General features: G+C 37.7%; 1 protein-coding gene across 1 annotated transcript; it reads right to left on the bottom strand.

Moving 5' to 3' along the window:
- Positions 1 to 803: 803 nt before the first annotated feature.
- Positions 804 to 17,087, bottom strand: LOC119774114 (EMILIN-3). Its single transcript, XM_038271475.1, has 6 exons — positions 16,416 to 17,087; positions 4,262 to 4,384; positions 3,168 to 3,424; positions 2,770 to 3,095; positions 2,321 to 2,671; positions 804 to 2,220 (listed from the first exon to the last, which is right to left on the bottom strand). Exons 1-6 carry the CDS (start codon positions 16,598 to 16,600, stop codon positions 1,078 to 1,080), a joined length of 2,385 nt encoding a protein of 794 aa, XP_038127403.1. The 5' UTR covers positions 16,601 to 17,087; the 3' UTR covers positions 804 to 1,077.
- Positions 17,088 to 20,921: the final 3,834 nt, after the last annotated feature.

The following is a 20,921-nucleotide window of genomic DNA, read 5'->3' on the forward strand; positions in this document are numbered from 1 at the left end:
AAACATGAAAACAACCATTAAACAATGTACATAGCACCAGTTTGACATACAGTATTTGTTTAACAAAAGGCAAGGCTAATATCAACATGATGTCCGGTGTAGGTACCAGATTGACTCGGGCTGCCAGATTGACTCGGGGGCCTGCGCCTTTTGATGACGTCACAATACATAATTGTTTTAACGTTTGCACAATTGCGCAAAACATTTTGATTGGTCTGGACAGCTTACTAAAGTAATTATAGCGGGGTGTAGGTTTTATTCGAAAGCGGGATTGCTGTTTGTAAACGGACAATTTTACGAAGACATTCTCCATGGTCCCTGCGCCTTCCGATGACGTCACCGAATTCGCCATGGGCCTTGCGCCTCCCGATGACGTGACATTATGGCAATGCCACTCAAACAAACTACATTGAGCCCGCGGTCTGCATTTGTAACGAGAATAAATTCAGGAGAATGAAGCTAAAGGGATACAAAAAATAAACTTGTAATATTACAAAACCAAAAATACTACGAATACAAAGTATATTCAGAGATTAAAGTCCCTCTGATACTGTTTAAGTGACTGAGAAACTGCAGATTTGCCACATTTAAGATGGCGGACGCTCTGACGCATCTCAAAAGGCGCAGGCCCCCGAGTCAATCTGGCAGCCCGAGTCAATCTGGTACCTACACCGGTACGCTTGTCAGCAGAAACCTGTAGCAGCAATTTTTCTTCTCTTGGCATCTCTCCATAAAACAACATTTCAACATCATTATTATACTTTCACTTTATATAAGTTAAAATAATAGAAGGATAAACACTTATAATTATGAGAAAAAAATATAAAAATAAATGCCCTACAAAACAAAAAGCTCTGGGAAGTTTTTTTTTTTTAGGTATTTTCTTTCGGTGCTATGCTTAAATGAAATACTAGAAATAAAAGTTTATGTCAATTAAATGTTGTGGGTTGCATCAATTTAAATATGGATAGATATTTTTTATACGAGAGAGGCAAAGCAAGCAAAACTTTTGTCTCCTGGGCCTAATAAGAAGCACAAATACAGTGAGTCTTTTTTACAATCACTGTAGCTTAAATGCTACTGGTCGTCGTTTTGGTTGTGGGAATCCTTCAGTGCCAAGTCTTGGACTTTGCCTTTGTGGTCATTTAGCTGTTCCGAATGAGTGGTCAAGGTGCTGTTAACCTGGCTCAGGATGTCGACAGAGTGTTTCTCTAGCTCTGCTCTGATCCTTTCCAAGTCCTCTGCAAGTTTCCCAAGGCTGCTGCATTGGCTCTCAACCTGGCTTACCCTGCTGTCAACGTCCTTTACCTCTTTCTGCACCTCCTTTGCTGTGCTGCGGCAGCCCTGTAGCCCCCCGGACAACTGTCTTTTTAGAGCTGCTAGCTCAACCCTAAGCTCTGCCAGTCTCCTTTCACTAGTTCCAAGAAGGGAAGACTGATGTCCCATCAGTTTAGTGATTCCTTGCATCTGGTTGACGATTTGATGTTCCCTTTGCTCCCATGTGGAGTTAGCATGGCCTACTTCAGTTGCGATAAAGCTGATGGAGTCCTTTAGGCCCTTCAGAGTTCGGTTCACAGAGTTTATGTTGACCTTAAGCAGAGTGATCTCTCCCTGAATGGAGCCCTCTGTTTCCATCTGAGAAAGGCGGACTAACAGGTTATTCAAGGTGCTGTTAAGGTGGTCCAGTCTGTAAGAATGTGAGTCCAGACGGTTTGTCATCTTCTTGTCCATTCCTTTGCATTCCTCATCTACTAAGGGGTCAATGACAGCTCCCTCTTGTGGAGTGGATTGTGAACAAGTGGAGCAAAGGATTTTCAGTTCTGATAGCTGTGTCTGAATGCCACTTAGGTCTCCGTCCAATCTCCTCCTCACAGACTGTATTTCTGTTTCTAGAGCAGGAACCACCTGGCCCTCCAGAATGGCTGGAGTAGTTGCATTACTCAGTTCTTCCACTGCCACAAACAGTTTCTCCTCTAGAGTCTTCAGCTTGTCTTCAAGCAATGTTTTGAAACCATCCAAACCAATTGGAGGCCCTTCACCCCCACCAAGTCCACCGTTGGTAGCATTGACTCTACCCTCCATTTCGATTAGGCGTGTCTCCACTAGGGTCTCTATTTGAAGGGTTTGGTCAGTGAGGGCTGTCTGCAGCTGTCTCTGGGATTCTGTTAAATATTTTACTGATTCTTCCAACTGCAACATCCGGTCAGACAGGCTGTTTACCTGGAATTATCAACAATTTATTTCATTAGCTCCTTAATGACAAAGCATTTATTTATCAAGAATATTTTTTGATGTCCAACTTTATTGAAGCCACTCTTACCTGTCCACAGCAGCTCTCGGTAAGGGTGAGACCTTGGATCTGAGCTTGCAAGGAGCCCAGCTCCTCCCTCAGCCCAGTTTCTCTGCCCTGCAGAGACTGCTGCATCTGCTCCTGGCCGTCCAAGTGCTCCCTTTGGCACTGCCGCTGTACCTCCCCAATCTTCTCATCACAATGATTCTCCATGCCATTGAGACGTTGTTCAAAGCCATCGAGGATCTCAGCTCTCACACCAGCTAGCTTGATATCCAGGATCTCATCCAGATAAGTCGTTGCACCTGGACCAGTGATAGGCTTACCATCGGCTCCTTCCAACAGCTTCTTCAGCTGGCCATCGTGACCGATGACCATACCCTAATGGCACACATACACAGAAAAAAGGTGGAATATTTTAAAAGAGTTTATAAATACTAAATAGCAAGGGATCTTTTTACAGAATCAAGATGGGGCACCTGAATCTCTTCCAAAATGTGAGTCTTAGCTCGAAGCTCATCTTTCACCTCTGTCACTCTTCCTACTAAGTCTCCAAATCCAGTTAGGATTCCTCCTCCATCCAGTCCATCAGGGGACCCATCTGGGATCTCTCCAAATCCCACCGTGGAGTCTGGAGCTCTTGGAGGGTTAGGCAGTAGTGACACCAGAAGCTTGTTGGTTTCTTCACGAAGGGATGTTCGAAGTCGCTCCTCAAGGCCATTCACTACCCCAGTGAGGGTTTCTAGACCCAGGGTGAGGCGACGCAAGTCCTGCTCCATGCGGTCTAAGCGTTCACCTGTAACTCCTGAAAAGCCGACTTCTTATTTAGAGAGATTCACAAGATTTATGAGTACAAGACAACAAAGTCAATTTTTACCATAGTTAGGCTTTCCACCTCCACCAGGGAAGAATTTGCCTGGATCCAGTGGTGCTCCTTCAGGCTTCTGGTCCACTGGGGGTCTAGGTCCATGAGGGAACCCTTTAATACCTGGGCGATGGGGGCCTATGATGTCAGGTAGTGTTGTAGGACCATCATGACAAGCTTCACCCGAGAAACCAGGGCAACATTTCCACTCGAGTTCAGTCACAGTCTTGTACCCTACCTTGTATGTTGGCCTGTGAAAAGTTCTATACCTGAATGAATCAAGACAGAAACAGATTTCTTTCTGTTAGTGTTATATACAGATGTTTCAGGCTGATGAAACTTCTTTCTTTGTCAAGCAATTCAGCTTGGAGCATGGATGTAGGATAAAAAGATGGCACAGAGTCAAATAATGCAGGAAGTTGTTTTCTGGGGTATTAAACAAGGATTAAAATAAGATTAAGAGATTAAGATAAATTCCGATGTAAATTGTGTGGCATCAGAGCATTGGGTTCAGGTCATCCCTCCACTTTAATATTATCTTGTTTGAAATCAAACCCACTCTATTATTTTGATGCAATCACAAATTGAACTGACATTGTTTAAAGTTTAAATTCAGCTATTTTTCTTTGTGTGTAGGTTTTTGAAATGAATATCATGGAATATTAAAGAAGATAAAGTAAATTTTTGAACATCTGTTGCAAAACATCAATCTTTTATTGAAATATCCACCTTTTGCAGTTTTTACTTATAGCCTGATTAATAGTTTGGTAAACACTTAAAAAATGCTAGTTACATTCTAAATGAAAAAAGTAAGCAAATTAAGAGCAAATTTCCTACATTTTCCTTGTAACACATTAGAAAAGAAACCTCAAACACACAAAACCCTTGCCTCCACCTGTAAAGCACAATATGATTTGGTCACTAGAGGGCAGCACTTGCAAATAGTTTGTCAGGGAGCTGATAGCTCCCTGATGCGTTTTTAAACCCAAAGGCTTATCTACATATTTCAAATGATGAAGTCAAACCCTACGAAATTAGACTGAAAGTACAAGACAGAATCACTTTAAAAAGTTTAGCATTTTGCTAATAACAGCAAGAAAGCCTACATGACTACAGGGCATTTCTGTCCCCAGATGCACTTGGTGGTGTATTCAGCTTTCACATAGGTTTCCACTCCATCATGCAGGATGCAGGTGATGTTCTTCTGGACCATGTAAGCACAGTGGTTTCTGAGAACAGAAAACAACAATAATATATGAGCTATAGTGAAGTAAAAAGAAAGACTAAACTTCATATTTTTCATTTAAGGTGTAAAGTTGTACTCTACATGTTCTTAAGGGTCACTAAGTCATATTCTGAAAAATGGAAACATGCACAGCTTGAAAATATAATTGCACATATTAGACTTTAAATGTTTCAGCAGCTGAAGTAACTCTAATACAGTTAGGAATTGTAAATGGGGGGTCAGTCAGGTTTAATAAAAATACAACCAACTGATTCTCCAGAGTTTTGAGTGTTTGAAATATGCTTCTGTGGAAAATGGTGAGAAATTATGAGAAAGATGATATCCAAAAAATTAACATACATGTCATTATTTGGTAGGATTAACTTTTAAATTTCACAAATTTCAAACATCTTATTTATCCTTTCATAGGTTTTTCCCATTAGATTTCTGTAAGTTTTGTCTATTATTATTGTTGTTTCCCACTCCCCCTGAAAGAACTGGTCAGATTAGTGGACCATGACTTTGTTGTCTTAAAGCCACTCTGCAACAAATTCAGTTGTTACCCTATATTGATTTTTTTCCTTAGAGCACTAATTTCTGTCTAAAATTTTAAATCTTTGGCCGATCTACATGTATTAAGAAATTGGGCTTTCCTTCACTCCACCCCCATCTGTCTTTGTGGTCGAATGCTTCTCTTCTTTCTTTTACAAACTTTATCAATGAATTTTATAGAAAAACATGATCCTTTCTGGAACACTAAACACCTTCTCCTTCCTAAACAGCTTCATGTGGAAATCAAAGTCTAAACAGGGAAAACCCTTAATTGATTTAAAATCAGACTGCGAGAAAACAGGTTGTGAGAAAATATCGCCTCTTTAAGAAGAGTACCGGTATTTAATTTAGTGTTTTCAACATTACATCAGTTTCGGAAAAGGGTGACTGTAAATAAACGTATGTTTCCAAAGATATGAACAGATTAAGAAGATCGTTGAAGTACACTTTAACTAAAATAGCCCAACAACAACATGTAATTTATAAACCACCTTGGCATTCATCAGTTTTAGGTGTTTTTACTTTGTTTTGCATTTTGTAAATGAAAAGGGTGTTTGGATACAATCTGGAAAGATACGGCATCCAAATCCCAACCGGTAAACGAATTGGCTACAATTATGTGGACAGAGGAAGAATAAATGTACCTCCTCAATTATCATATACTGTAATCTAATGCAAATATCAGTGATGTGTATTCCGTGTTTCCCTTGGTGTATAATAGTGAGAAACTTACAAAAATACAAATCTGGAGAAATTCACCACTAAATCAAACCTTAATTGTAATGCAGTCTCTCACTGTGGCATTACTAGAGAAGGAAAGCTTATTTAAACTGTTATGTTTTTTCCTCCTATTTTTTAATCCAAGTCTATAGAACATTACATAAAGTTGCCTAGCTGTACTTTAAGAGTTGAAAACTGTGAACTCTGATCTTCATCATCACATCAGAGTACTGAGCTAGATAAATTTTAGGTACCTCTCTGGAGTAAAAGGTTTTGTTCTGTTCTGAACAGGCACGTCTGGAAAAATCCCAATAAATGTTTGAGTTCTTCTTTTAAAAATATCAGATTCCCTTGTTTTAAAAGAAGCACATACATGTTGGGATGCCTGCATACATTCAAGGCTTTGTAAAAGTAAAACGTCTCCACTGTAATTATATGAGGATTCTGCTACATGTCAGCATTTCTATTGGGTAATTTAATTCTGGCTGTGTATTTAACCATTCAAAAAAAAAAAAATCCCAGCAACAGGAGTAACAGAGAATGCCCTTGTTTTTTATTAGATTTGGCAACCCATCACCAAGATGCATATCAAAGCAGGGTTTCAGTTCTCCCAGTCTTCAGATGGGCTTAGAATCCAACACATAATAATATGACTGTAACTACTTGTTGCATGATGCAGGACTTGGCCTTCTCTGTCCCCTCTCTGTTTCCTTCTTGCCAGCGCAACTATAGCAACTGCTGAATGTTCCCCTGGACTCGCTGAAACTCAGGAAATAAGGATTCAAGCTCTTTAGGCTCATATGTGAATAATTTCTTGCATTCAGAGGGGAGCATTTAGCAGCACATGCGGTACTTAACATCGCTTCACAGCTGTTTTAGGAAAAGTAGTCATGGTGTAGCGTGGAGGAACCATGGTTTGAGAAGAGTCAAGTTAGTAGGTTCATGGAGCTCAGCCAGTTGTGAGAAAATCACATTGAAAGGGAAAGGGCAAGTACTAGAATCAGAGAACTCTTGCACAACATCCTGATCACCTGATGTTAAGTCATTTGTTGCTAAGGAGGCAGCGGTTATAACCTGCGATGATGTGGCTGTCAGAACATTTTTTACTATAGGTGCTCAGATCAGCGGGCAGCATATAGTGTAGAGGTTGATGGGTGTATGGGGCAATTGATCCCGGCAGCCATCTTGGGTTTATTCCCCAACCTTGGAACATTTTCTGATGTCTTCCCCCTTTCTTACTCTGCACATTTCCTGTCTGAAAGATCTGAAAGAAGCCACTACCATTTACAAAACCTTCAAAATGGTACAGGAGAAAGAAGCTGCAATGATAGCATTGCAATGTCAATGTGATAGAATATTTAGCTTCTTGTCAAGTTCTCTAAAAAAAACAGCATGACATATGTATAGCAATATTACAGCACTGCTAACTGTTTGCCTTCATGCTGCTTTTTTCCCTGGACCACCCTTGGAGGCTCTTTTTTATGGTCTCTGAGAAATGTTGACACTGATCACTCCCTGTGCTGTCATCTGTTGCTTAGTGCACTTCAGAGAAAACACAGAAACCCAGAGACTTTTCTTCTTTTCCTTTTGCCGTCTCGTGTTTTTAATCTTCAGGGCATTTTACAATGAACAAAATATTGAAATCTACATCTTGAAAGAGTTGCAGTTTATTTTGAAGAGTGTAAAAGCTGAGCCTAATTTGACAACTGTACTTGTGACAGCTGAGAGAAAGCAGCTTAGTGAGTGTGGTAATAGATCACAGGAGGTGTGTGACCCTGTTCTTTCACACATGTTTAGAGAGCTGCTTGGTGGAGTAAAAAGTGATCCTGTTCACCTTTTTGTTTGACAGGTGCACATCTGGAGGGCAGTTAGAGACAGATATGTTCAATCTGATGATAAGTTGATGGCAAAAATCCGCTAGAGAAAGAAACAAAAAATTGACTTCTAAATTAAAATGCTGGGAAACAGTTCCTAACAAACATACTGCTCCCTCTAAAACCTTTTCACCTTTGAATATATATTTAAATCACACACTTCTGCAATACCTGTATTTCAGGTTGGATTAGACTAGCAGGACACAGAAAAACAGGGAGATTAGTTGAGATGGAAACTAAACGTCCAGGCATAAATGGAAATCACTGCACACAATGGAGACTGACCTCCGCAATCCATCCCCATGATTACACTTTAGTATAGTGGTAGCATTTTGTTAAGGTGGATGATTTGTTGTTGTTTTCTTTTACTAGGGAGATAAAAGCTAGCCCTAACTAACAGAAAAAAATTTATGAAGCAGAGCTTCACCTTCCAGCATTATAGAATTGCAGCCAGAGTTACAATAAAGCTTTTTCAGATGAAACAATATCCATTTTTTAAAACAAATCCAGTCCAAATTCACACCAAACTCCAATTTGAAAATACACAGGAACTACAGATTTTTGACATATTTGCTGCTGGATTTGCAGCTAAAGATGTTTGAGTCAATGCAAACTGCTCTTTAGAGATGTATAAAGACATACAAACATTTTAAAAGCATGTATAATCTTCATTATGAATGTTTTAATTGCATTATTTCAGAAATAAATGCAAGTTTGAGGTAGTTATATAACCACATGTGAAAAAGATCAGTTGGAATGATTTTACAAAGCAATTCTGTCCTTCCACTCTGCACTGTTGGCAGGGATACAGCAGATCTACACCTTTTATTGTGATAGAGAATGGCTTGTTTTGACTTCTAACATGGTGGGCATTGATAATGTGCCAAAGACTGCACAGTCCACATAAAGCCAATTTTAAAAAATATGGAGCCTGAATATAAAAACGGTCATGGTGAGTGCTGTCTTTAGATTCAATTTAGCCTGTAAGTGCGCTTTACTGCTGGGAGAATTGCTAATCTAAACATTATGGGAAAAGAAAAAGAAAGATCTGATCCATATGATCTCAGATGTATGTAAAGAACAATGGTGACAAAATTGAGATGAGAAATTTTATTCCCTGATTTTTTTTACTTCACCTCTGAACCAGACTGGTGAAGAAAAATATAAATGCATTCCTGTATTTTCTAATGCACTCATGCATGACAGGAAATAGTATAGGTCACACAGGATTAATTGGAAATAGTAATCCCACCCAGATCAGATTTACTTATGTTTCTAATTTAGAAATCATCTTGTGAAATAAAACAGACTTCTTCAGCTGCATGCTCTTATATAACAGAAGAAAATAATCCATTTCCAATCCCAGAGGTTCAGTCTTCCCTTCCACTTCTCATGTGTGTTTTAGGGGGTAACAGGCATTACTTTCGTTTCCTCCTAGTCTCCATGCTAAACTATGTTTCAGCAGTCACCCAGAACAGACCCAGCACCAACAGTAGAGAAGCTTTAGAATCAATACCTCATTCTGGGAGGTCTTCATGTTGTTCTCAGAGTTTGAATAATTTGGCAAAAGCATTATGTCTTTTATTTCTTTAATGGTTAACCTTGATCACTTTATAAATTTGCTTATGCAAGCATTGTGTACGCTTAGCTAAAATACATCCTTCACAAAAATTATATGCATGTGAAAAACTGGAAATTTTTCCAAAAAAAATTATTATTGTGTTCAGTTTGTTGATAAAATAAACTCAGTATTGCAAGTGTTTATAAAATATGGAGATTTACAATGTCTTTAATTTACTTAATTTTGTCTCCTAACAGCCCAAATTTCACTGCAAATTATTTGGATGTTTCCAACACAAAGAAGCAAATAATGAAAAGTAAAAATGTAGACCCTCTTTTTGCTAAAACGGGCAGGCGGGAGTGTTTTGGAGTATTTCTCTACCAGCTTTTGAAATAAAGATGTTTTAATTGGACTGAATGGAGATTATCAGTTAACATCATTTTTAAAGTCTTGATTTCCAGATTATTTATGCCTTGGCTTTGATGGAGCTGTTCTAATACATGTTCAGACTTTCATTTAAAATTCTCACTTGTAGTTCTGTCTGTATGTTCTGCAATTATTGTTTTGTGAAAGATGATTTTTGGCCCCATGTTTTATAGTCTTTTCCCACATTTACCTCCATTCTATTTTCCATAAAAAACAGGCAGCCTTATACTGGGGTGGGGATTGTTCAGGATGATGTGCAATGTTAGTTTTCCTACAAAAAGGTCATGAATTATTGTGTCTCATACGTAGCTTGCAGCAAACTGAAAATTTCCCAGCATTTAATACTGTATTTTTTTGGCATAAATACTGTATACTATAGCAAGATATACTGTTTAGATTCAGTGTTATTTGGTGAGTATGATCATTCTTTTCTCCAAATTAATGCTCTTAAATTTTTTAGAAAGCCTAACAAAGTATGCTTTAAAAAGTTAATAGTACAACCCTGTTTTGTTACATAAACCCATCATCAATCAGTTTGTATTAGATCCTGTGTCATTAGAAATATCCTTGCTGTCTTGAGATCTACAGAAAAGCACAAAAAAACAACAACCGTCCAGCGGTACACACCCTTGATGTACCACCCAACAATATCTCATATGACTGATCTGAAACTCTCTAACCTCTCCTGTTTTTCTCCCAGAGGAGAAAGTAACAAAATCAAGTAACAAAATAAACATTTTGGCTCTCTATACTTTACTGCAGTAATAATTTGCTTGCAATTATTTATACTTTCTACTCCTTAAATCTTAAAAATAGACTCATTACTTTTGTTTCATTTAAGCCCTTTCTCATTATGGCCTGCTGGTATTTAAAAAATAAAAAACATCAAAATAATTAGTTTTATCTAGAAAATCCTTTTTTTTTTTTTCTTTTTTTTTTGTAGTTGGAGTCTGTACTGCAACAACTTGTTGTTCACCACATATCCATAAATAAATATCAAAAATTGATAATTTTTCAAGATATTTCAAAGTTCAATTTGACAGTGTTACCATTAGGTAAAAAAATTAAGAAAAATAAGTCTAAAAAAATTATTATTGTAGGAACATTTAAGGAACATTGTGGAAAAATTTTCCTGTATTAAGCTAGTGCAGTAGAGCATCTATCCTCAACAATTTTTTCTGCATTACTTATAATTTTATACTTTAAGTAGTTTTAAAAATGGTATTTTTACACTTTTACTTGAGTAGAAAGCTTGTTGAAATTTTTAAACACTAAGAGTTCTACTTCTAGTTGAGTAATAAACATGAATACTTCTGACGTCTCTGATTTTTCCTCACCTGACTGATGCATGTATTCTGACAATTTTATTTCTTGCTTTCTGCTCCCACAATAAAAATTTTAGACCACATAATACCAGTTTTACAGCATCCAAAAGAAAAACCTGAATTTCCATCTCATGTTTGTTTGAAAAGTTTGTTTGTCTGACAAATCATGTATCCTTCTTCAGCTAAAACCAACTTACTATTAAACCCTTCTTTTCACACTTCACCTTACTTTCACTTTTTAAATATAAACTCTGCAGACAACTTATGTGCAAACGCTGAGACATACTAATCATTCTTGCCCTGCGTAACTAATGCTGTATTATTTATCTTTCAGGCTGAGGTTCCACTAAGCTTCCATGTTGTCCCATCACCATCCTCTTCTGCTTGTTTTGATACTCTGACACTCAGTGGCTCATCTTCCACTGTCTCACCTGCAGGGGTTCCTGACTGTTTGAACCCCGACCACCGCTGTCAGCTCCGACAGATTTACAGCTGGTTTGGGACTGATAGCAACCCATGCAATCTTTTATAAGGCTTTTAGCAGCTGTGTCTATAGGCTAACAGATCCCCTTTAGGGCTAATCTCTTTTCATAAATGCTTTTAATGATGCCAGCTGGCATATCTTCAGGCTCCATAGTCTGGTTGACTACGGCTACTTCTGGCTAATGATCGGGGTCAAGGATACTCTCAGCTTTAAGACCTTGAAGAATCTATTTGACTTTCAGACAAGTCGCCTCCTAGGATTAAACCTCAAAAAAGCATTTTTTTTATTTACATTCCTTACTCTGACTATCCTGAATAAAATGGATCTATTTTTCATCTTATGAACTTTCTACTTTATTTAGACAGTTTTTTGTAGGTGTTGATGAAGAATAGGGTACAGTAAGATGCCCTGGGTGAATATAAAGAAATCTCTTCACTTTCCCTAAGCACATCATCAGCTTTGCCTTTGTACCTTTGGATGAAAAGGGTTTAATAAGTAATTCTAGATTAGGTATACTCCTTGCAACTACTGTGTAGTGTTTACGCCTTTTGAGTCACTAAATAATGTTTGTAAATATCAGCCTACATTATAGAGACTCTGAACGAAACAAACCTTTCATTTAAATCCACAACCTCAGCACATCTAAAACAAATATTAAAAATACATAGTTCCACATTTCAAATGAAGCTCCGTTTTCATGTTTTTAAAATTAGAGGATCTAAGTTTCGTGAAACCAAAGCAAAACTAAAGGATGAAGCAAAATTTAAGGGAAAACATGTATTTAAAGGAAAAAAAGTCATTTAGTTTTGCCATGCTTATAAAGCCGATTATTAATCATTTTTTTGTGCTTGACAGTAGCCCCCTGGCTACTTACTTAATGTGGATAACATATGTGAAGAAGGGCTCACAGTAACCAAATATCTAAGCCTAATGCCAAAATAATTACAGCTTAATTTCCACGCTAATCAGCTAAACCTTCAGAAACAATATCCACTGGCTTATTTGCAATTCATATGCTGGCAAGAATGGACTGTTATGACTGGGGAGTACATCAAGCCAGGGATGGCTATACACCTAACTGTTAATGTACCCTGTCTTAGAAATACAAGGTTGGAGCCATTAGAGCTCAGTTTGATGCTAACTTTTGGTCCTCAATAGATACCAGGAGGTTATCTTGACTCTCAGCCCTGAGTTGTATTATTTGAGTACAGCTGGGGTGAATGTGGATCTCGTGCAAAACATTTCAAGTATCCAGTATGACAAGAAAATCCCTGTTTAGATCAATGCATTAGCATTGAGTCCTCTTGCATGCAGTCTAATTTGACCAAACCGTAGTGTAATACAGCCAAAGTCAGTGGATCATATGATACCAATCGTAATTTTTTTCATCTAAAGAAGTCCAGCTGGATGCTGCTTCTAAATGACTTTGCAGCAATCCCTCTTTCAAAATAAAAAAGTAAACCTCTTAGCGATACCGGCCTTTGATCCGCTGTCTTTATCAAACATCAGTGTTCCTGATAACTGGTTTAAAAAGAGGACAATAAGACTTGCGTCTTCATAGATACGTAGAAAAATGATGCTTAAAAAAGGCGGGATGCTTGTTTTTGTAATCCAGGTGATTCATCACTATCCTTTGTGCTCTCACACAAAACCTACAAAGATGGCACCTCATACATGAAGACCAGTAAATCCCAAGTAAACCCCACAAAAACCTCAGTTAGGCTGAAGCAAAAATAAAATCACAGAACATTCTGATCATCTTATTTTCATGAAGAGGTCAAACATGGAGTGAAAAATTACACCTTTCTCTTTTATACATTGGAAGCTTTAAATTGCACCAGATAAATAATGAAATTTGATGAATAACTCAGTAAATGGGAGCCCAGGAGTTAACTGCCCAGTCTTTGTAACTCTTAGCAGGAGACTGGCTCCATTTCTGTCCTCCATTGGGCACTCAGCCTAAACTTACAACACCAACCCACAACCTCTAACCTCCATCATCTTGCTGACCTTTGCCCCTTGATCTCTGTCCCATACATCACTGAAAAAAACACAGATATAACTCAAGTCCGATCAGTGTTTACTCCCCACATCCAAATACCATACAGTATATTGCTTCTGTATTTATCCTCTATTGTTTTATAGTTGAGAGAATAAGAGGTTTTTAAATGCAACATTTTAGTATCACTGTAAAAAGAAGAAAAAGGAAGAAAAAAAGTTTTTTTAAAATAAAAACAATACATTTGCTGTAAAGGTGGGAGGGTACAGTGTTGTAGCCGTCAAAAGTGCCACCGTCAGAGGCTACAGGACCATAAACAGTCTCACAGCAGCAAGTGGTTACATTGAATGAAAGAAATGACTGTGAAATCAAATCACTCGCTTTGCTGCCAAAACATAGATGATAATTCAAAGTGACGACAAACTAAGCTAAGAATTCTCAAATGCTTCAGCAGCAGGAATGTGTGTCGTAAATGTGACCACGTGTTTAGCAAGAAACAAAAGGTTAAAGCTGGACTTTTCCTCCACTGAACTCAAATCTGCTCACCTAAACAAATAAGTACACATTTTACAATAATGTTTTGCACAAAGCAGAGCACAAATTTTATTTTCAAGTCTCTATTTCCACTGAGCAATGAGGCAGACAACGTCTGAGTTAACCTAAAAGAAGTGTTGGTCACGCACTAAGAAGTCCCAGGGGACTGTTGGTTCCGACAAGGTCATAAGCTCTTGTACACACCTTTGTTAAACCTTATAAACACAAGTGTAAAGAATTATTAACGTGTACTGGTCATTAAAAATGTTAGTGATGAATTACTGAACACACTAAAGCAACTGGTTAATCAGTTAATACATAGATCTGGGCATGAAATTGTTTCCAAGACAGAAATAGGTTTGGCCCCATGATCAGACCCTTAATAGATGCTCGGCTCTTATGACACAGGCATGCTGCAGATGTGTGGAGTGATGTTTAAAACACCCAAAGGACTGAAGATCACAAATAAATCACATTGTATTGAGTATTAAATACTTTGTTCTGATTTATTTAAATGCTTTATGTTTGGTTTATGTTTGCTACATTCAAGTTTAATGGACATGATGTCAAAGCTGATTTTTTTCCTTGTGATTTATGTTAGATACAAGTATTTAGAAGCTGCTCCCTATGAGCTGATGAAAGGCAAGACACAGAGCTCACAGTAAAGTCCTGCAAGCACCCAAAGTGCAACAAGAAACCTGCTTGTTTTACAAGCTGGGTGAAAATGTACCCTATGGTTGTCTTGCAAGCTGCTGACACTTGTGCTTTGGCTGATCGAGATATATTTTATATTGTGAACTGCTGTGTGAGCCCTGTCACTTTGTAAAAAGCAATATGATGAGCGATGTGCTTGTTTAGTTTTTTCCAATTAGAATTAATATAAAACATGATAGCCATTCTTTTTTTTTTTCGTTTGGGACATAAAGCATTTTAAAATCAGAGTTTTTTTGTATAGATTAGAAATTTATGGTCAGAAGGAATTCAGGAAATGTTGTTGTACAAAGAGAATAAAGGCAGAAGAGTTAAAGCTCTTTAAAAAACGGTAGTTTGGAATTTATCTATGCATGAGCTTTGTTTCAAGGATAAAACATATGAGCTGCAATGGATCACTCTTGTTGTGCCTTCATTTAGTTTAGATTAGTTGATGCAGGCAGCTACTGTAAACCTAATTGGCTGTCGTAATCTAAGAGTGGTGACGAACAAAGCAGACTTTTAACATATTAAAACAACTTTAACCTGGAAATATGTTATCACAGTTCCTGCATACACTTGTTTATGGACCTTAAAAACATATCTACTCTTGCATTGTGTCTCTTTTTGCAAAAAAAGAAACAATTATTTACATAGAAGAGAAGCTGAGGAGGCAGTCCATCCATCCATCCATCCATCCATCCATCCATCCATCCATCCATCCATCCATCCATCCATCAAGGATATAAGCTAAATAAAACTGCACAGATAGATCTACTGCAGATTAGACATCTACTACTCATAAACCTGAAACAGAGCACCAAGTAAAAATCCTTAACTTTTGAAGCCTTTATTGTTTATCTAAATTTTCATCAGATATATCCCATTGTAAAAAGGGGATGTATCAGCATCATGTTTGTACTAGCATTAAGTAAAAAATCTAACTTCAATTTCAGTGAGTAATTACTAAATAAGTAAACCAAGAGAGGCAAACACTGAAGTTGTGATATCATCTACTTTAATCTTTAAACAGGACCCTGCTTTAGAAAATGCTGAACTTTCTATAGAGCTGTACGGGATGAGAAGCCGTATTTTTAATATGAGAAAGCCAACAAAGTAAGGCTGGGCAATCAGCGGTCTCCTGGGGCATTTTGAGTGGAGCAGCAGGTAGCAGGGGAGCTGTCCAAAGACATAACAGTTCTGATGGGAAGCCAACCACAAAGAAAAAAAGGTGGAGGAGAAATGGAAGAAAAGCCTAAAAAGCCCAAACAGTCGCCTTTATCCAAACAAATACAAACACAAAAGGTAATTAACCTCATAGTTGACTTCCCCTCGTGGTTTGGTATTTATCTCAGGTGTTTATTCAGCAAATGTTCCATTGAACACATGAGACTGTATACTGAAACCTCATTAGTCCATGTGGATACGGGAGGAATTCATTATGGCAAACAAGCATAAGCCCACAGTGTTATTGTTTTAATATTGACTGGAATCCTTTGTGCCACTCCCTTCTGGCAGAAAGTACCCAGCTGTGCTGTCAGTCTGCCATTCAGCCCCCTGCTTTCCTCTTGCAGTTCACATTCACTGTGAGAGATCCTAACCTCCGTCATTAACGTTCATATATATGATAATGGCTGCTTTCTTACTGTTACACTGCATGTAAAGTGTTACTTTTCATCCCCGGCCAAAAACTGAACCACAGAAAAGTCAATTAAACCCTTAAATAGCCATATCTTTGCAACTCCTTGGTGACATGGCTTTGTCAGGGGATGTACAGCATGGGTTGGCTCCAGCATTTAGTCAAGCCTGATGTCTAAGCAGCTTGGAGGGGAAAATGACTGGTACATTACTAAATGTAAGTAAAACATACCTGTGACGGGTCATTGGCTTGTTTGGTGAGTAGTGAGGGTTGAGTCCAGCTTTGTAGAGATTGTATCTATTTCCATAGAAAGGGTTTATATGGCCTCCATAGAAAGTTCCTTTGCTGCTCACTTCAGAGAGCATCACCCCAATGAAAAATATCTGTGCAGAAAGCAGGCGCAATTTGGTCCACATTGTTTTTAATTTAGAAAATAGTCTAATTGATTCAGAAGTCTCAAAAAAGCAGGTGCCTGGTGATAAAAATATGTTTAAAAAAGCGGCAGTTTTAGTTCCTTAAGGTATAAAATCATCCCCTGCCACAAGTGGAGTTCTTGTTTTCTTTAGTAGACCCTAAAGGAGACCAAACTGCTGTAGCATCTTGTCCCATGTGCATGTCCAGTTTTCCAAGTAATACAAAAAGGTCTCATCCCCCAGAACATGTAAATAGGAAACGTAGAGAGGATGAAGAGGGAAAGGAAAGGAAAAAAAACAAAAGGTGATCTACAGGAGGGGAGAGGAAGAGAAGGAGAAGAACGAAAGGAAGAATGGGATAAGGTAAAGACGTCCGTCTAAAAATCAGCCTCCATATACACACGTGCAAGAGTGTTTGGGACCTGCTGAAAAGGCTCGACCCTCCCAGCAATCTGCTCTCTGCACGAGTGAGGGTGTGTGTGTGTGAGTACGAGAAGCAGCATGCTGCTTTGCAGCCCCTGAAGGGGCAGGCAGACAGACAGCGGGTATTTGCATATCCCACCCCAAATCCAGCCTGGTCCCTCTGTGTGCTGAAGGAGCTGTGTCGCAGTATTAAGTGATTGTTTCAGTGTTTGTTTCACATGAAAAGATACAGGGAACTCCAGATGAAAAATATGTGATTTCTTGTTTAGTTACTCTTTACTGCTTATTGTGTTGTATTTCTTTCTTCTATCAAAGGCATAGTTTGCCTACCTTCTTTCTCTCAAGAGATTTTGCATCTCTGCCAAGTTTGTTGTCTTCATCTGCATCTCCTGCTGCTGTGCATGAGAGAAATATTCCAATGTATAACACTATGTTTGGCACTAGAACCCGCCAAAGCTGGACTTGATGGAGCTACTCATTGCTTTATTTTGGTTAGTAATTAAATATACCTACAATATTGTTGGTCAACATTCACACCTCTGTCCCCCTGCTTTCAATTTAGTGACTTATGTTTGATTTTAAATTTTTTGGTTCTTTGTTTTTGTTTCATTTTTTTACCAATCTGACAGTATTAAATCAGAATTATGAAAATAGTTTTTTGATAAAAATCATTTGCTGTGCAGCTTTGAGGGGAAACACTTGGAGGAATTGGCAGGCATCTAGTTTTTTTTTGTTTTTGTTTGCTAAGTTAAATGGCTGCTCTGAAACATCTTTCTCAACTTTGTGTAGACAACCTGGTCTATTTTCTCTTCATTTGCAGGACAGTGTAAAAGAGAAAATTGTTTCACTGTTTGCTAGACACACATCACACAAGTGCTTGATTTCCTGAATGTATGACTGACCAATGGCCACTGAAACGTAGACAGCTATAATTATGGCTGTGTACTACTGACACAGTGTGGATACAGGTTTTATAGCAGATAAAAGGTTAAAAAAAACACTGATCAAAAGCTTTGAGTAGAATGTTTAGATCCTTCCAAATTCCTTTCATGATATTCCAAAGTATGCAGCCCAGTGTGATATTTTTTCTTATTTTTTCCACTCATGCAAAAATGGTTGCAGTTAAAGACCTCCCAATAGTTCTTTTAGAATTAACAATCCTATAATTTCAGAGACTTTGACCTAAAGAAAGCTGAGAGAACATCGCTTTTCTTATGTTACAAACTTACCAGATTTAAGCATTTAAAAGATGTAGAAGAAGCATTTAAAAGATGAAGAAAAAAATTATTTAGAAAATAGATTTAAAACCTTTCAAAAAATACTAGAATGGGTACACTCTAATATTTTTTTCTATTCAGGCTAGAGTGGCTTCATTGTTTTTGTAGAGAAATTTGGAAAGCATTGCTGTCAATGGACCAATTCCAACCATTGCAAGTCAAAGGTAACTTGATGTAAACTGTTCAAATATAAGGCCATATTTGTGCATAGTGTCTAGAAAAATTAGAAATTGGAACTCGGAAGTCAAACTCTTATCTCTAACAGTTACCTTTAAAATGATTGTTCCATGTTAAACAGGCAACCATGGACCTTATGAATCAGTTTTTCTTGAGATATATATATAGTTCTTCAAGATGGTATGGAAAATTTGTGGGCAATGTCTGTTCAGAGCTGGCTCCTGCTTTTTGGTCAGCCAGATAGTCCTTCTGTGGGAGAGGAGCAGTGCGGTGTAGTGAGGGCTGACAGATGCAGCAAAGCAGTGTCTGTTTCAGCCAGCATAATGTTGTGTGTAAAAGCCAACTACCAGTCCACTAACAGGTAAACCTCAGCTGTAGCAAGCTTGCAATGTATGAGACTGTATTCAAGGGATGCAGTCCAAATAATATAAACAGAGAAGGGAAGTAACGAAGTACAAATACTTCGTTACTGTACTCAAGTAGATTTTTCTGATATTTTTACTTTACTTTACTACTTATTTTTATGGCGACTTTTTACTTCTACTCCTTACATTTTTACACAAATATCTGTACTTTCTACTCCTTACATTTAAAAAAATTGGCTCGTTACTTTAGTTTTGAATCATTTCAATGGAGTTACCGTTATTATTTTTCACGTCATCAATACCAAATTCAATCTAATTGGATGGGAATCTACGTTGCATTTGACGCACCACTACAAGATGAATCGACAGATTCGGCGGTATTCATTGGCGGCAAGTCATTGCAGCTTGGTGGCGGTGGCGTTAGCGTAGTAGCATGGACGACGAGATGATTGAAAATGAACACAACGGAGATCTAGTCCTATTGGCAAACATCCATTTAAAATGTAGGCAACGGCATGAAAAAATTGGTTTCTACTTTTACTTTTATACTTTAAGTAAATTTACAAGCCTGTACTTTGTTACTTTTACTTGAGTAAAGAAGTTTAATCAGTACTTCCACTTTTACCAGAGTATTTTTTAACACAAGTATCTGTACTTTTACTCAAGTACGGAAAGTGAGTACTTTTGCCATCTCTGAATATAAACTATTGCTAAATTAATCTTTAGCAATTATTGATATTAGCCCCCTTTGCACTGAAAGCCCTGGAATTTAAATATTCTGGATTTTTACTTAAATATCAAGAAAGATTAATAAGAATCATTTTCTCACATTACTCTTCATGACCCACAACAATCAGCCTAAGAAAAACTTCACTACACCTTCAATGCAGCAAGTGGTAATAATAAGAAGACACAAGTTGTTCTCCCTTTACCTTTAGTGCAGACCAGCTATAATTAAATCCCTGAGCTTAAAAAGTTTATTTTTTACTTTTTAATCATTCTGCATCTTGCCAGAGTTGCTTTTTGAAAGTCTAATTTTTTTAAGGGGGTTTTAAAGAACTTTAATTATTGATTGATTTTGGCTCTTCCCATTGGACAAAAGCTCTGTTGTTTTGCCTAAAGGAAGACAGCATTTCCCATGAGGAGCAGAGCATGGTGTGGTAAAATCCTAATCTCCCAGTCACCTCCAGTTGGATTAAACTACATCTCTGTTTCCAGTGGCAATGAAAGATGAATAACGATGAGGTAATGAATCTAATTGTGGTGAAACAATGTCATATGACGATGCTGAAAACAATAAACGTTTAACTTTGGTTTTGTACCTGACTCATCAGCGACTGTTGTGCTGACTTTAGAGTCTTGAAACAGATAAATATGTTATGTATATGTTATGTTTTATAATTTAATTGTAAAGAATTGCATAAATCCCAGAAGGAAGATGCCTCATTGTCCGAATATAAACCCTGCAAACCTTGCATGAATGTACAGTCGCTCAGGGAAATTTTCTTGCATCAACTTCCATCTTTATAATGAATGGTGAAAGGGGGCTGTGACTTATTCCATAAAGCAGTCAGCCCATTTGTTGTTTTGTGTGGCAGGGTTACTGCCACCCTCCTCAAAGTAACATAATGCTGGTGAAAGTGATACAGACCCCCTCGGGCCATGACAGAGGAGTCATTCAACAAGTTGTAAGCTGATGTATACTCACAAAAGTTATGAAAATATTTTATGAAGGTTCAAAAGTTACTCAGTGTTGGTTTGAAATAACCACTCAAAATAATGTTCACTGTTATGTTATTTAATAATAATAACTATGTACATTTCAGGAGTCTACAGCACAAACTGAAAACGCTTTTTTTTTTTTTTTTTTGTCAAAATACATACTATTACTGAAGTTGGTCCTTTTATCCACAAAACCATATATCTAGTAGCAGCTGCAGATAGTGGATTTGAGGATAAAAGGATCGCCACAAGCCAACAAACTGAATCCACTTGGTGATCTGTATTATACCCCCATCAGCTGTGGACCAGTTAACCGGCGCTTCCACTCCACAACCAGGCTCAGTAAGCAGCTTTCACCAG

This window comes from Cyprinodon tularosa, unplaced genomic scaffold, assembly GCF_016077235.1.
Source record: "Cyprinodon tularosa strain WSP-4 unplaced genomic scaffold, ASM1607723v1 ctg8, whole genome shotgun sequence".
Classification (NCBI taxonomy): domain Eukaryota; kingdom Metazoa; phylum Chordata; class Actinopteri; order Cyprinodontiformes; family Cyprinodontidae; genus Cyprinodon; species Cyprinodon tularosa.

Excerpts from the sequence above, each read along its gene's own strand:
- LOC119774114 (XM_038271475.1), bottom strand. The coding sequence starts at position 16,600 with ATGTGGACCAAATTGCGCCTGCTTTCTGCACAGATATTTTTCATTGGG. Across the intron at positions 4,385-16,415 it reads AAGCCAATGACCCGTCACAG|AAACCACTGTGCTTACATGG; the intron begins GTATGTTTTACT and ends TTCTGTTCTCAG. Across the intron at positions 3,425-4,261 it reads CAGAAATGCCCTGTAGTCAT|GTATAGAACTTTTCACAGGC; the intron begins GTAGGCTTTCTT and ends TGATTCATTCAG.